This window comes from Octopus bimaculoides, chromosome 23, assembly GCF_046866305.1.
Source record: "Octopus bimaculoides isolate indiv1 chromosome 23, ASM4686630v1, whole genome shotgun sequence".
Classification (NCBI taxonomy): Eukaryota; Metazoa; Mollusca; class Cephalopoda; order Octopoda; family Octopodidae; genus Octopus; species Octopus bimaculoides.
In genome coordinates, this window is record NC_142950.1 from 37,859,529 (window position 1) to 37,876,260 (window position 16,732).

Sequence of the window (16,732 nt, forward strand, 5' to 3'; positions counted from 1 at the left end):
TCTCTATATGTATTATTTATAATCATGCAAATTTTAAAATATCAATAAATGCATAGAATATAGTAATTAAAGACTGCTTAAGGGTAAAAAGGAGATGTTTTAATTGTTTTGTCTATTTATCCAGCCTTTTTATTGATTAATTTTATCGTTTTCAACTTAGCGCCATATGAATAGTGGTAGGAAGAGGAGATATATGAGTAGTAGAAGTAGAGATTAGAGGTTATATGTGTTGGATGTCATCAACGTCACTATATATTGGCGGGAAAGTGTGTTGAATAGAGAAAAGGGAACCGGACGGGATTGTGCTGAGTTTCAGATAAACAACGGGGAATAAAGGAAGAGAGAGAGAGAGAGACGTAGAAAAGAAACCAAACCTCCTACTGAGAATTAGGAAAAGAATAACAAAAGCCGAGTCGAAGTCGGAAGTTGTTTGTGTCTCAAAATCCAGCAGCTATGTCTTCTGTCGCAGAACCATCCAGTTCCGCTGCCAGTGGCTCTCCCAGTAAAGAAAGGTAAGAGCTACAACTATCAAAGTCATTGCTAAAGTAATAAGGCAGACTTTTGGTGAATTATGAATTATTTTCGCAGAATTTAATGTAAATAGTATTAAGTCTTTGGACAACTTCTTCAACGGACCCATCGCCGAAAGTGGACCCAGGAATCCGGTTTTGCCGGCATTTCTGCTTCCACTTCCTTCACTTTGTTTCTTAACGCCTTTCTTTCTGTCGTCGACGTATGATCTCTCACTCTTTCTCTCTCTGTATGTATGTATGTATATATATATATGATATATATATATATATAAATATATATATATATATAAACCTTTTATACACAACACAAATATTACAGTCATTGCATAACGACCCTCTTAGATGGCGATAGTGACAATTTCTCACTGTTCCTTTTCCGTTTATTCAATTCTCTCGCATGTTGTTTCGTGAAGCGGTATAAATGGTGGTCGGTTTGTTTATAGTTCCGTTTTACATCGGATAACGAATTAGCAAAAGACAAACAGAATTGAAATAAGCGATGCTTATGAATATAAACATGATAAACATTAAATCATAAAATTATAATCCTTGTGTAGCTGACATCGTGATATTTACCCCATGGTGACAAAAGTATATTCTCAAAGTTACCCGTAATGACCTGTAACGAGCATTCTGGTGGATGGTGCTCCAACTTGGCCACAGGATAGTTATATTGTAACCTCCATCCTTCTTTCGTACGTCTACAAAAGATAATTATCTGGACAACCTCGCCCACATTCAGTTTCCTTCCTTACCATTATTTCCAAGATCCACTCATTCTAATCCACTTGTTAATTAGAGGTTTTAAGCCTGGTTAAAATAGACTTTATTTCTAATATTTTTCTCATCAGGAATTGTCCCGCTTCGTTGTTATTAGAAGTATTTTGGGTACTTTTTCAGAATTCCCCCTTGTACTCGAACTGGCCGTGTATGTCGGCACGGTTTCCGTATTTGTATCAGAAATGAAACATTGCCGTGTAAATCTTCATAGCTTGCTATCCATTTGTCTGTTTCGATCATAATTAATGTCCCTTAGTGTGTGTTTGAATTATATGTATATAATAGGTAAACCTACACACTCCGACTTTCTCCCCCTTCATAACTTTCATAAAATTGCATCTGATGTGTATCGCTATGTATGTGTGCATTGCCTTCCAATGTTTCTCTTGCCCTTTCTTACATTAACTTCCGATATAATCGTTATCTACTCCACCTGAAAGGTATTTTTTTGAAAATGTGATTAATAGAAAAAATTCATTTCTCTGATAGTTATGAGGAAACCAAATCGGGGGGTGGGTCTCACTTGTGTAGGTATGGCACACACACACACACAAACAACGTGTTTGTCTTAAGTATGGCTTAACCCCAGACCCTCGATCACGCACCACATCTGTGCCCGTATAATTTTTCTTTTCATTAATTTTTTGATTTCAGAGTTGAGGTGATGTCAAAAGCTGTGAACTTGATGGGCCAAGGGAAAAGAAATCTAATCTGTGGAGATGTTCCAATGGCTGTTACTCAATTTGAAGAATCTTGTCAAATTCTGTAATTATTTTTTTTTTCTTTCTTATTTTTGTTATTAGAATAGTAGAAACAAGTAGAGAATTAGACTAAACTGGACCTTTTCTTTGTTTTGAGTTCAATCCTTGTCGGGGCAATATAATATTACTTCGGCTGTTCTACTCTAGAAAAACTTGTTTCCTTTACCACAGAGACCTAGACACATGGTGTGTGGGAAGGTTACCCTTCTGCTGGCAGCAGCATTTTGTTTTTATCTTTTTAATACTGAGGTGAGTTGTTGTACAATGGATGTAATGACGATTGCTGAGCTGCTTTTTGGTTTCTTTGACAGGGCCAAGTGCTATGGAGAGATGGCATTTGAATGTGCTGCTGCCTACTTCTCTTATGGTCATGCCTTGCTAGAATTGGCCAGGCTAGACTCGAAGGTCATTGAAAGTCTTGAAGGTAAGTCGTCGATTGTTGCCAGTTGGTTGTTGTTGTTGGTTCCTTGTTCTGCCATCTTTTATCCCTGGATTGGTTCAGGGAAGGGTTCTGCTCGTCTTGGGTGGACAGTTATTGACATCAGTGGTTAGGAAGTCTGGGCAACTCAGAGTGGAACAAATATGCATAGGAGGTATTTCTATTCCAAGGGATTCCTTTATGTATTCCAGCTGAAAGGTTGTGACCATGCTGGAGCACTGCCATTTGGCACCCAGTACTTAACTGGTATTTATTTTGTGATCCCGACACGATGGAAGGTTGAACTCTGAACCTAACGAGCCAGAAATACCACAGCATTTTGCCCAATGGGCTGACAACTCTACCAGGGGTTCACCAATTCACTTGAAATCTGAAAATTCTTGTTTGCTCTGCAACATACAAGCTTTGCTAAATGGATCGAGTGATTTTGTGTGTGTTGGTCACGCAATAAAATGCAAATTTGTTTGTTGTTTATATATAAAAGCAGTATCTCTTAGTCAGCTATGAATGACTGCTTCAGTATCTGTTGCTGATGAAGCTTAACAACACCAAAACTGGAGTCTAGCGGTCCAATTGTTCATAGCCCAGTGATATCTCTTTCACACACACCTTGTCTGTCAGGAAAATATCTTTCCAGAGATAGATTTTGTGGGGAAGGTCTTCATGTTAATTTCACATCCCTAAACTTTGAATGTTTTACTTCTGTAGCTGAAGCAGCTGCTGCTGAAGCGGAGGAAGACGACGACGACGATGATGATGATGATGAAGAGGAAGGAGATGATGGAGAAAATGAGAAATCTGAAAAAGATTCAGGTAAGTTTCCATTCCTCCTATTTAATCTTTTTAAATGGTAGGCTATGGTTTGAAGGTGATTTTGCAGATTCTTAATCCATTCAGCCATCATTCCCTTGTTTAAACATGTAACCAAATTTTTTGTTTATCATTTGTGAGTTTCTGAAGCAAATATTTCATATTTAAAACTGCTGCTCAAAACAAAATCTTTAAAGTACATAAACGTTGCAAAATTATGGATTTCTAAATGGAGCGGCACTACGAGAGAATTCATTCCATGCTTTTTATGTAGACTGGAATTTAGCAAAAACTGAATATTTACAAAGTCAGGAAGAAGATGTTACAGTTAATAAGAATGCAACTCAAACATTGTACTGTCTGTTGTTTTGATTCTTAAATAAAACTTTTGTATTACAAATCCTCATGGAGATTCAACTTAACTACATTGTCCTGTAGTGTTACCAATATCTCCTGGGTAATCTGTTAGCTTTTGCAACCAATTTCCTTCGTGTTAGGATTTCTGTAAACTGATTAAGGACTGGAACCAATTTTGTTCCTGAATTGGTTGAGTTTCAGATCTTTCTATAATATTTAGATAAATATAAGCGTGTCTGCATATGCATGTTTCTAACAGAAAAAGATGATGGTGCTTCTTCTAAAGCTGCTTCCAAAGAGGATGAAGGAACTGGAGATGAAGATCGGACGGACAATTCAGAGTCTCTTTCCTCACAAGACGAGGCTGTTGAAAATCAGGAGAAACCAGAAGAAAAGGATCCAGAGGAAGATGAACATGTGAGTTCCATTTTGATCGTCACAAAATGCTCGCATCCACTCCGTCTTCTCCCCCTCCCCTCAATACTGACCATGAATACTCAAGTTCTCTGTGGCACTATTTCATTCTTTGATTTTATGTTCACCTTCTCCCTTCACACCATTATTTCACATATTGGGTTCTTAATGTTCCTTCACTTAATTAACTGAGTGTTTGGTCAACACAACAGTATGCATACATCATGATGCATAGATGGCTATTTTAAATATTGCTTTGTATCAGATTTTGATTCAGCCAGGTGGCTATTTGCAACACCAGTGACTATTTTATTCATTGATTCCTATTTTGGTGGCAATGAATCCTTGTCCAGGCAAACAAGCTTGGACAAATAATTCATCACTTCTTTCTATCTTGTTTTCTTTGTTGTTGTCAACCAGGATCGTGTGTGTTAGTGGCATAATCTTAATATTTTAAACTGGACAGATCAGGTGATCGACATCACCACATTTGACCGGTCTGACACTGGGCCTCACAGTGGTTGTGCATTTCTTACATTTACATCCCCTCCATGCCCTCCCCTGCCTCAGTCCAGCCCTTCCTGGTCACTGTATCAACTGCCTGATGATATTTAGTAACTTTTCTATTTCAAAGGATGCTGGTAATGATGTTACAAATCTCCAATTGGCCTGGGAGAGTCTGGAACTTGCTAAAATAATATATTTAAAGTAGGTTTATTATTATTGTTTTGTTTTTTTTTTCCCCTTTTTCATTGCATGTGTGTCTGTTTATATATTTGAAATTGTGTTGGCTCGTTCACTTTTATCTCCCAAGCATAAAACAATGCCTTGGCGCTACTGCTTTTAGTGGGAAAGGTACAGATGTGGGGAAAGAATAATTGAATGGCAAAGCTGGTGGTGAAGGTACATGGCTCAGTGGTTGAGGTAGTCAGCTCAGGACTTTGATTTCCGGAGCCTAGTTAATGTGAGATTTATCTGGTACTGTCACTTTAGGTGTTGTTCGTAGCATCTGAGCAAATAACCTCGGAATGACTCATTCCAGGCAGGAGCAGCTTTAAATGTTCTGAATTGTGAACATGTAATTGTACACATTTCATCATGTGTCCAACATAGAACATTGCCTTCTCACGTTGGATATATTGGCCATTCTCAGATGAAGTATCCAAGTCTTTGAACACCTCTGAATCTTTTGTTCTTCAGTCTATTAATGGACATACAAGAAATGAAATGTGCTGGATGGGCTTCACTGAGATTGCTTATCTGTAAATGCTGAAAAAAAAAGATCCCTGCTTATCTTTAAGACTGTTTAAAACACTTTTGAGTAGATTGCTATTGTAGGATGAGGGGGTGTTCGAAATTAGGCTGGAATTAAAAAATATTTTTAAGAATGTTTTGTCTTTGATTATTGAAATTTCTGCTCTTGTGTAATTGTTTTTCAGGAGAAAAGATAAAGAATCCCAATTGAAGGCAGCTCAAGCCTACTTAAAGCTGGGCGAAGTCGGTTTGGAAACTGGTGAGTTCCTGAAAAAAAAGTCCTTTAAATTTCCTTTGTTCTGTCACGTGACCTTGATGGTTGTGATTTAGTCGCCTGCCACCTCGGCTTATTTAGTAAACTTCCCATGACTAATGACTGTTGATGTTTTTATATCAGTCATCCGTAAGCAGGAAATATTTCCTGCAGAAGTTGTCTTGAATATTCAAAATGATTTTTCAATTCTTGATTCTCAGAGGCAGATGGAATATTGCTTTTTCTGTAAACTTCTTCAAGCCCACTGTTGGGCATAGGGGTCTTTTTTTCACTTAGGACTGAGAATCCTATATTATTACTACTAATTGGACTGCTAATACTAATGATAGTTTTTAATTTTGGGTCAAGGCCGGCAATTTTAAGGCGAGAGACAAGTCAATTACTTGGACCCCATTGTGAGACTGGTACTTTATTTTATTGACCTCCAAACAGATAAAAGGCTAAGTTGACCTTGGTGGAATTTTTACCTCTGAACATAAAGAACCGGAGGAAATACCATTTCAACATTTTGTGTTTAACCACCATCCTAGTCTTTTCTTCTGGAATCTTCTCTTCCCTCCTCATAACTTTCCTGTAGGTGTTGACCAGTAACAGTTTAACATTATCAACTTTACTGGTCTCGGAGGGTCTGCAAGGGTCAGGGGTGCTGTGCCTTGCCTCCAGATTCGGCAAGTAAAAAAAAAGAAAAAAAAGGTGTCTAAAATGTTTAAGTAATTGCCAGTCGTTCCATTGGACTTATTCACAAAGAAATTTTGTCATTGTTTGTCTATTTTTTTTCTAATTTCTCTGTTAATCAGGTCGTTATTGTGATTACTTTTTTTTTTCTTTACTTTCTCCGGTTGCAGGTCTTTATGATTTGGCAGCAGAGGATATCAAAGAATGTCTTAAAATTCAGAAAGAACATCTAAATCCAGAGGAAAGAGAAATAGCTGAAACGTATCCTTGTTTTTTTTTCCTTCTGAAAATAACAGAAAAATAAGGATTTTTTTCATAAGTAGGGAAGTCAATAAAATGTGGTTTGTTCGGGGGTTCGGTTCCCAATAAAAAACACTGCAATAAACAAACCATCTCCATTCACTTTGTAATTAGAACAAATGGTAGATTTATTTGCTCATAGCTATGAAACTTTCACCATCACATGATTTCTGGATAATCTCAACTTGTACTTTAGTATCTTAACCTCGGTCACTGTCATTTGTGTACAGGGAAACAGTTTATGAATTTAATCTGATTTTTTTTTTTTTTTAAATTAGTATTTTTGTGATTTGGAGTGGTGTAAGGAAGATGGTTGTACTTGGGAAAAGAGGGAGCAGTTATGTCTAGACACCTTTTTGTAATTTTAATTTTCTCTGAGACACGACCCCCTCTGGGTGTTTATAGATTCTTTAACAGTCTTTCAGTTATTACCAGTTGGGGTTAGTCCATGTGTTTGCTAGTAACCATGATTCTGCAGTAGAGAATTTCAAAGCAGCAATTTCAGTTATAGAAGCCAAAATAGGTGTGTATATTTTTTCTACTATTTCTATCTCCCCACCCGTTTTTACTTAGAAAATATTTGGTTATAAAAGAAAAACAAAAATTGTCTTTGATATCAAATGTTTCTCAATGAATACAGGGAGGAAGAAAAAAAAAACACGTTTACTGTCAATTTTTTTCAGTTAAAATGTTTGTTAGTTTTTGAACTTTAAAGATTTGTATACAAACACACCTGATTTTGAAATGCCAGACTTTAGATTAGTTGGTCATTGGTGGGATCTCCACAAATGGAAAGAAAACCCTTTAAACTGTTGTATCTATGATTATAAAAATGATATTAATGCATTGATTTTTGTGTTTGCAGATAAATTAAATAAATCTAAAGAACATTTAAAAGACAGCACAGGTAAGTCATTGTTTTAGCCGAGTCACATTAGTTGTTGTTTCCTTTTGTGATTTCCAGGACTTAGAGTCAACCTAGCTAGGCTCAAAGTCCTAATAAGTAGGAAGGTAGACAAAACACAAACCCCTTCAGGTAGCTGGCCCTGCTCGATCTGTAGAAAAGGCTTAAGTAGAAACTCTATAAGATGTACCCAGTGTAAGCTATGGACACATAAGAGGTGCAGCAATATCAAAGGAAGGCTAACTCTGCTTGCGAAGAAGACCTGTTGAGGCAAGTGAAATCGAAATCGAACCAAATTCTACGAATTGGTACCCATGCCAACCTTTCCTTCATTGGACACTAAACTCTGCTTGCAAAGACCTGTTGGGGCAAGTGAAATCGTAATCGTGATTGAACCAAATTTGATGTCTGGCAGTGAAAGAGTTTAATATTCGAAGGGCAGATAACTGTTGAAACCAGATTCTTCTTCCATTCGGTTGTCGTTACTGTCAGCAGCCTTTGAAAGCCTGTAGCAATTACAGGCGCTGCCCATCTCATTGCCTAATGCTCTCCCAGTTAGAAATGGAGAGAAAATCTCTCAAATCACCTTCAAAAATTGAGATGATCAAAGCTGGAATATTGTTTGTTTGTTTTTTTTTTTTTCTTTCATAATTCTGCCCAACCAAGGTGAAACATCTAAGTAAAATAGTCTCCTTTCTCTCCTTCAAATTAATCCCTCCCATTAAATGCTGTTTCTGCTGATCTTAAACACAAAGCTTTTTGAAGGTGTAATTTGAGGAAGATGTTTAGCTCTTCTTTTTAGCAAGCAATGAAATTGCAGACACTCTTAATTTGGTTTTCAAGGCAAAAGCCTTTTTTTTTAAAAAAAAAAGAGTGCATCTATGACGTTATTCAAAATGGGTTAAACAACAATGTTAACTTTTTAGTGTTTTAATGGACTCGGTAACCTTGTTAGTCTTCTGGTATCAAAGATCTGTCTCAGCCATGTCAACCAACAAGTCTTCCGTTCGACATCAAACAATTGTTTTTAACTGAATTTTTTTTTTACTTTTATTTATTCAGAAACCACAGATGTTGAAACCGTATACAATGCTCGGACAGAAATCAAAGAATTAGAAGAAATAGTTCCAGACATTACACAAAAGGTACAGATTTGTGTGTGTGTGTGTGTTAGGTCAATAGTAACTGGAATTATATTTGAAGAGGTAAAGTAGTGAGTTGAAACCTAATGAAAGTCCAGAAATCTAAGAATATTGATCATGTTCTTTGGCAACAAGTAGTCAGAATGTTCTTTAAGGTTTATTTTTCATTCCCTAGTGGATGAAAGAAGGAACCTTTTCTAGTCTAGATGATCCCTGACCCATCTACTTGTGACATTTTGTACTGAAATATATTTGTTTTTTAGATTACAGATACAATTGAAGAAAAGAAAACGGTTGCAGATTTGAAGGCTTTTGCTAAAAAAGAGGCTGCAGAAAAAATGGTAACTATGTTTGTGATTCTAGTGTAGCATAGTTAATACTTTGCAGTATTTTTAAGAGCCTGAGGTGAAATCTAGCCAAAGTCTTTTGAGTAAAGTATTCTTAAGGAATTAATACAATCTTGATGTAACAGGCTTGAGTTGACTCTTGACTCTGTTGGTTCCTCTGTTGTCCTAAATGACTCGATGACCAAACTGCTCCCAGTTTGGCCGAGTGGACAATTTGCAGTATTTTATCCTCTGTAATCCTTGTTTTACTACTTTAACAAGTTTTGATATAAACCCTTTTCTTACCATATTTTTGGAATACTCTGCCTTTTTGAGAATGGTGAAGAATTTAATAAAATAGTTTTTTTTTATAAGTTTGTATCCTAGTAGCAGGAGTTGTGGGTTGGCATCAAATGGTTGGCATATAAAGACCAGCTCTGCTTGCACTCGTACTGGATATGCTACAGGTTATGGAAATAGAAACTGCAAAAGAAATATATTCCACAGGTTTTCTGTTTATTTCATATTGTCTGTGTCTAATCTGTTATGTTCTAGTAAATAGCAATGGTAATAGTTGTTGCTGTTATAAAATCCATCCAAATATTGGCCACATTGTTTCAATGAAGCAGTGGCTATTTTCTATGGTTTACTATCAAATGGGTTTAATAAAAACAATCGACCTTTTTTTTTTTTTTTTACTTTTTTACATTATCTAATATAAAACCTTCCATCAAAATTTCATGTTAAATTGTCCAAACACCAGCTTAAACTATTTCACTAAATTCCTCATTAGTTATAGAATTAAAAAAAAAAAAAATAGGCATCGTATTTCAAATGGAAATGTGGAAACAAAAACGGTTAAGCATTTTCTTTCCACCATATCTTGGAGTTTATATAAACTTTCTAAATCTATTTTTTTAATACAGATGTCTTCTTCTCTGATGGGTGCTGGTAGCTCTTCAGGTTTTGCTGGTCCCAGCAGCAGTACCAGTGGCAGCAGCAGTGCTGGTGCTGGTGTGTCTACTAGCGCCAGTGGAGACGTTTTAGGGAGCACAACAGGCTTCAGCAGTATCCTCCCTGTAGACGCCAAATCTTCTTCACAGGTAAGTTTCAGGTTGGAAAAGAAAATGAGTTAATTTTATGTGTAGGTAGAAAGGGAAAAAAAAATCTTTTATTTTCATATGGCTTTTCTATGTAAAATATATATATTATCTCTAAATTAAATCTTTTTTTTTTTTTTTTTATTTGCAGCCTGTGAAAACGACAGATATCTCTCACCTTGTACGAAGGAAAGTAAGTTGGTTGTTTTGTTTTGTGTTGCTTTTCTTTCCTTTTTGTTGTTAATTAATACTCAATTGTTCCACATTATTATCAAATCTTCCTAACCACATTATGCACAGTTGTCTTTGGCTAACCGGTTCAGTGTTGTTATTATTGTTAGTAAAAATATTTCTATTAAAGAATCGGCTAAATGTCGGAATTGGTAGGGATGAACAAAATAAAATGTCTTGTGCTATTTGTTTCCATCCTTTTTCTTTTTTATCTAGGTTCCGAATTTTAAATTTTGCCTAAGTCAAACCTCCACCTCTGTCGGGTTGTTAGATCAGTCAACTACTGAGACCATGAGAATTTATTACCCCCTCCTCCTCTTTTGCCTCTAATGATAAGAATTTCTGATAGTTTGATCTGAAGGTCAGTTGGTGTCTGTATATACCAGAGTAAGCATATAATTGTGAAACAAGGTGGGGAGAAAATAGTACTCGAATACTGGAGGTAGAGTAATATGCTGCAAAAACATCACAAAAACAATAAAAAAAAACTTGCTTAGTTTCACATTGCCATTCATTGAACAACAGTTGTGATTATAATATGGATTGTGTGTTGATGGGAAGGTCATGACTTGAAGAAGAGGATGGTTTATACTGCTCTTATTTTTGTCTTGTTCCCTTTTCCTTCCTCAAATACCAGGCGTTTTTTTTTTTAATTCACTTAAAATGGTTTGTGGTTTATGTTTGAGGAGATTCGTGATGGCAGCTTTTCCAGTTGTGACTTTTCTATCTTTTTTTTTAGTCTATCCTTATTCCCACCCTCCACACTTTTTTCTTTTTTAACCGGTAGGGTGTGATTTGAGGGAAATGTAACTATTTTGAACCAAGCATTGTCCAGTGGGACTCCCTTGCCAGTTACACAGCCTTTGGTATTTGCTGCATGCAACGGCACAGGGATGAGTTTTGTCTCAGGCCTCTCTACTTACAGTTTCATTATTTCTCTGGAATTGGTTGGGCAGTTTTTTTTTTTTTTTTTTTTTTTTTTACAAGTATAACAATTTCTTAATAAAGGGCCAATAGTTGTGAGGTTATTCTGTTGCTTTGTCTTGATCCCTTGATCAATGTGTTCCAACTTCTTGACTGACAGAATTCTGTATTGCAAACTACTTTTCTCAATTAAATGGTTATTTGTATGAAGGGGTAGGCATCTGGTTCTAAAGTTTACTCTTTCTCTCTCTCCTAAATACGAACCTTTTCCCCCTCTTTGCATTGAGCCACATTCAGTAGAGGTGAGCAAACTTCAGAATACTTATCTCCCCCCCCCCCCCCACTTTTTTTTTTCTTCGTTTCTGCCAAGTTCGTAGGTATTTCTTTAGTTTAGCTTAGCTGGGTTGCCTTAACATCTGGCTTGCTCTGTTGGCAGCGAAAACCAGAAACAGAAGAGATCTCAGAGGACAAAAAACAGAAAACTGAAAGTTCGGTTGATAACACATCGTCATCGTCATCATCGTCAAAAGCTGAACAGAAAGATTCCAACAGTGACCTTGCCCCAAGCAATAAGGTAGAGACCAACTTGAGACCACCTCTTATTGATGTTGTTGTTGTCGTCATTGCTGTAGCATTTGCTTTTATATTTTTATATCCTTTGCCAGCTTTTCTTTATTTTGACCATTTTCCTTTTTTTTTCTTTTTCTTTTAACCTCCCTCCGTCTTTTTCGTACTCATTTCTGGTGTTGGAGTATATCTGTTATGTTGTGCAGTCGCTTCGTAGTTTTACTTTTTGTTCTTTTTTTTTCTATTTTTCCATTCACTCCTCTCCTCTTGAATTACCATCAAGCTTCCTAGTTTTGTAATGGTGGTGGGGCTTACTTTTCTGGCACTCTGCTTTGGTCTGTTGGTCAAGGCACCCAAATGTCTGTATCTTCACCCTCAGTCGAGTGCTGGTCCTCATAACTAGATTACAAGTGTGTGTGTGTGTGTGCCATTACTAAAATAGACTTTATCCTTAGCTTTCAGTAATATTCCTAAATGTTTTAACCCCTTCTACTAATTAGAACCATTTCCTCCATGCACCTTATCTCTCTTTTCGCATTAATTATTGAATTTTGTGGTGGCTTCGTCTAAAATAAAGTATTTGAAACTTAAGCGCCAATTGCAATTATAATTCCTCAAATATTAGGAATGCGTTATGTGTCTCCTCCCCATCACATGTTGGATTTTTAATGGAAATACTGAAACAAATTTTGTTAAATCACTTTTAACAATGGAACTTGAAGTAGATCTTGGGTTGAACAAACCTGTAGATGGAACATGTTGAAGGCTCATCCTCTAAACAATGTTAGAACACACATCTGTCATGCTTTGCGGAAGACTTGGCTTTGGCTCTTGCAGGCAGCCCTTCTCTTCTCTCTTTATTCTTACCAGAAATTCTGCATGCTGTTAGTTATAGCTTTATCACTTCAGGTTCCATTGTCAAAAATGCTTTCTTTTGTGTTGCTCAAACTTTCTAAATTCTTAGAACAAATGTTTTATTCTGTTTAACCACCATAACTCACCTCACAATTAGATTCAGTTTTTTAACAACTTTTACCTCTATTTTGGGGATTTTTCTTTAACTCTAATCCCTCTAACAATTTCCACTAACAGCCATTAGGATGCTGATCTAATGGTTTTCATCATCAATACTGCAGTCTTCCTGTTGACATCTGGTACTCTATTAAAACAATCACTGTACTGTTTAAGACAAGATTCACCGTTTTACATCTCATTCCTTAAAAGTTCCTTCAATGAACAAAGAGGCAACAAGATCTTTTGATATTTGATGTAAGTTGTTAGAAATGGATCTGTGCTCTGGTCATGTTATTCCTGCTGCCCTCTGACACTGGTCTTCATGGAATCTGTTCTGTACGAGATGTCAACTACTTGTTTTACTCCTTATGTCGTGGCCATGCTGGGGCGCCATCTTGAAGTGAATTGACCCCCAGGACTTATTTATTTTTCATCCTAGTACTTATTGTTTCGGTCTGTTTTGCCAAACTGAGCTATAGGAACAGAAACGCACCAACACCGGTTGTCGAGCATTGATCACACACATGGCAGACTTCTTTCAGTTTCTATCTGCCAAATCCACTCACAAGGCTTTGATTGACCCAAGGCTATAGAAGACACCTTTTCCAAGATGCTATGTTGACTTCTTTTAAAAGAAAGAAAAATCAACCGGATCTCCCTTGTCTCGTGCAACTCCCTTTTTAAAAACAAAAGGAGACATTCAACACTGTTTTTGTAGATGTTAAAAAAAAATAAAATTGTGCTGATTGTTGCTAAGCAACAGCTATCACCCAATCATTCAGGTCGGTCTGCTTTTAAAAGCCAAAAACTTCATTATAACAGTCTCTGATGTTAATCTCTTCATCTATCACCATATTCCATATGAAATATGCTGCACTTTCCCCAAAATAATGCCTCACAATATCACCCCCAGCTCCAGTATGCAAAGTCAGACCTTACATGAGCTTTAAAAATGCACAAGAATGCTGCATCTTTGATGCCATCAAATACAGTAAGTTACAAATATATTGAAACCTTGCTTTTTTTTTTTTTTTTTTTTTGTTTCATTGCATAATTTTTTCCTTTTTTCTCTCTTTAAGGAATCTGCTACAGAAGAGTCAAAGAAGCCTGGAGCCACCAGTACAACAACATCTTCTACAGCTTAGTGAATCCTCATATATTGTATTTTATTATTCTTCCTTCCCATTGGGCAAGAACATTTACTCTTGTCGTCTCAGACAGTATCTCTCCTTTTACACAACACATTTTCTCCCCCGACCCCCCCTTCTAAAACTATTTCAAAAGTGAGATCCCAATTCACAATCATGTCTTCGTCATTACAATCCAACAAACCCATTTTCTTGCAGGATTTTTTTTTAATGATTCTTTAGATAATAAATGTACATTGTTTTTGCAAAACTTTTTAACCCTTCTAAAGTTTAATTTTATTTATTCTCAAACCAGGTAACTTATATCTCTATATTTATTTTAGTTTAGATCGGATGATACAATTCAACATGATTATCATGTTTTTTTTTTTGTTTTATTCCCAGGTAAAATCTATGATCAAAGGTGGTTTACCTCTGTCCAATGTCTGAAGAATAAAAAACTAAATGGACAATGTTGTAAATATACTATAGCATTCTTAAGGCAGTAAGGTGTGATTCAAGATTTTTCTGCTATTTCTAGTACATTGAGGGACCACTTGATGACTTCACTCTTGTTCGTTAGTAACAAGAAACACTTCTTACAAATTATTTATTTCTCTACTAACTTTATCCTTAGTCTATTTAAGTCTTACAGTGAGTTTGATTGGTGTCTAAATATCATAAATCAAATCCAAACCATTTACCCTTGTCCACTAAACCAACAAAAATTCAGTGACACGTGTCACAATGGAGTTTTGGATTAGCTTCCCTAATTAAAGGCAGACATAGTTATGGGTGCAAATATGCATTAATAAATCTATTTGAGGACTTCCATTTGTGAGCCAATTAAGTTTTATATTCTTATATGACTGATTAAAATTGCAAATTGTGTTATACACAAGTAATTATAATTGTTTGTCAGTTGGTAATTAAGTGGTGTGGGGAAATCGAAACTGAACCAAATTCGATGACTGGCACCTGTGCCAGTGGAGCGCTAACAGCATCATCCAAGCGGGATCACTGCCAGAGCAGCTGCCTGGCTTCCGTGCTGGAGGCATATAAAAAGCACCGTTTGAATGTGATCCTTACTGGCACGTGCACAAAAAATTTGAGCGAGGTTGTTGCCAGTGCCACTGGACTGGCTCCTGTGCAGGTGTCACATGAAATACACCATTTGAGCATGGCTGTTCCTAGTAACGCCTGACTGGTGCTCGTACCGGTGGCACGTAATAGCACCTACTACACTCACGGAGTGGTTGGCGTTAGGAAGGGCATCCAGCTGTAGAAACTCTGCAAGATCAGATTGGAGCCTGGTGCAGCCATCTGGTTCGTCAGTCCTCAGTCAAATCGTTCAACCCATGTTAGCATGGAAAGCAGACGTTAAACGATGATGGGGAGGTTGGGGGTTGTTATAGCAGCAGTCATGATGCCATGAAATATAAAATCTGGGAAACTGCTTTTTTAACCGAAGTTTCTTTTAAATGCCAATTCAACTTGAAATTTTTGCTCTTTCAGATGTTGTTTAATTAAAATACTAATTCGATATAACAAGACTATTTCATCTGTTCCTGGGTAAGCGAATTAAGGTATGGCTCTTGGCCACTCCATCAGCTGTTTCCATGACATAAGTCTGTTCATAGAAAGAGTAGCAAATCACCCTCAAATGACCTCCTGCATAATCACCCTCAAATAGATGCAACGAGCATTGGAGTCTTAGATAAAATGTTGGAAAGGTCATGACTGGAACGACTTCAATTATTGAGGAAGGTGTTAACCTTGTACTTGTTACAGGTGTTGGGCATTTTCTAAACCTGATGGAACACTCTTTGACTGTCTGTTCAAACAGTTGATTTGGTGCCAAACAATACTTTTTTCGTTCTTTTTTTTTTTTTTTTTTTGCACAGTTTCATTTTCAGGGATCCCCCCCCCCCCCCCCCCAACTTTTTTTTCTTTTTAACCTTTATTCATGTCTGCATCTTGGCAAAAAACTATGAAGAAAACAAAAAAAAAAGGGGAGACAGAAAACAGCAAAAAAGTAAATAAAAGGGGCAATGATAGCTAAAAGCAGCAGGAAATCGAATGAATGACAAAAATAGAGAAATGTCAAGAGGAAAGGATTTTGGAAGACCTGGAATTTTTGGCAGTTGCAATGTCTTGAAAGGTGAATGCTTTGTTTCCCTGCTTCAACAGTCCTGAGTGTGAAAAAAAAATTTTCCCAAAAGTCATGGGTGCTGTGCTTCTTTTTTAATTATCTTATTTTTTCTCTTTATAAGCATGACCAAGGGTGGTAGAGAATTGAATACAAACAGGTGACCAAAGTTTTGTAAAATATGGTAATTTTGTGGGTTTCTACCAAGTCAGTTGGTAGACATCAAAACTTGATGCCCAGCAAAACAAGATATGGTAAATGACTGACGGAAGATCTTCTGATTGCATTTCTGGACAGCTTCCAGTAGATCAATAATCTGGACAAGACGGGTTCCAAACTGGTGACAGAAACCGTAATTTTTCACTTTGATACAAAGTAGAAAGAGTTTACCAGTTTGAAAGAAAATTCAACTCCTTAAAAAACTGAGAGTAGCAATCCTTACTCCAAAGACTCTTCTAAAGAACTTGCTAAGATTTGTCATCACTACAAGACATCTACTCACTGTCCTGTTGTCCCCCGCCCCGACATGCCTATGTGATTCTTTTATGTTTCAGCCCTAAGCTTGTGGCCGTTCAGGGACACTACGTACTTCACCTTTTTGTCTATATAAGTCTTCAAAGGTATTATATACAGAAAAATGTTACTAATCCA

At 36.6% G+C, this 16,732-nt stretch overlaps 1 protein-coding gene across 4 annotated transcripts; it reads left to right on the plus strand.

The window, feature by feature from the left end:
- Window positions 1-247: 247 nt before the first annotated feature.
- Window positions 248-14,216, plus strand: LOC106869013 (protein HGV2). 4 transcript variants are annotated; one of them, XM_089340145.1, is made up of 16 exons: window positions 248-512; window positions 1,968-2,078; window positions 2,386-2,498; window positions 3,222-3,326; window positions 3,940-4,097; window positions 4,729-4,802; window positions 5,534-5,607; window positions 6,468-6,558; window positions 7,023-7,120; window positions 7,463-7,504; window positions 8,564-8,646; window positions 8,907-8,984; window positions 9,896-10,072; window positions 10,221-10,262; window positions 11,661-11,798; window positions 13,885-14,216. In XM_089340145.1, the coding sequence occupies exons 1-16, from the start codon at window positions 454-456 to the stop codon at window positions 13,948-13,950; spliced, it is 1,509 nt and encodes a 502-aa protein (XP_089196271.1). In that variant the 5' UTR covers window positions 248-453; the 3' UTR covers window positions 13,951-14,216. The 4 variants fall into 4 exon arrangements, with proteins under 4 accessions (XP_089196271.1, XP_089196273.1, XP_089196274.1 ...); XM_089340147.1 differs by having other exon boundaries at window positions 3,967-4,097; XM_089340148.1 differs by lacking the exon at window positions 11,661-11,798.
- The last annotated feature ends 2,516 nt before the right edge of the window (window positions 14,217-16,732 follow it).

Bases quoted from the DNA above. Each gene is read 5' to 3' on its own strand.
- LOC106869013 (XM_089340145.1), top strand. From the start codon at position 454: ATGTCTTCTGTCGCAGAACCATCCAGTTCCGCTGCCAGTGGCTCTCCC. The intron at 7,121-7,462 runs GTGTGTATATTT...TTGTGTTTGCAG, and splicing joins AGTTATAGAAGCCAAAATAG to ATAAATTAAATAAATCTAAA. The intron at 10,263-11,660 runs GTAAGTTGGTTG...CTCTGTTGGCAG, and splicing joins CTCACCTTGTACGAAGGAAA to CGAAAACCAGAAACAGAAGA.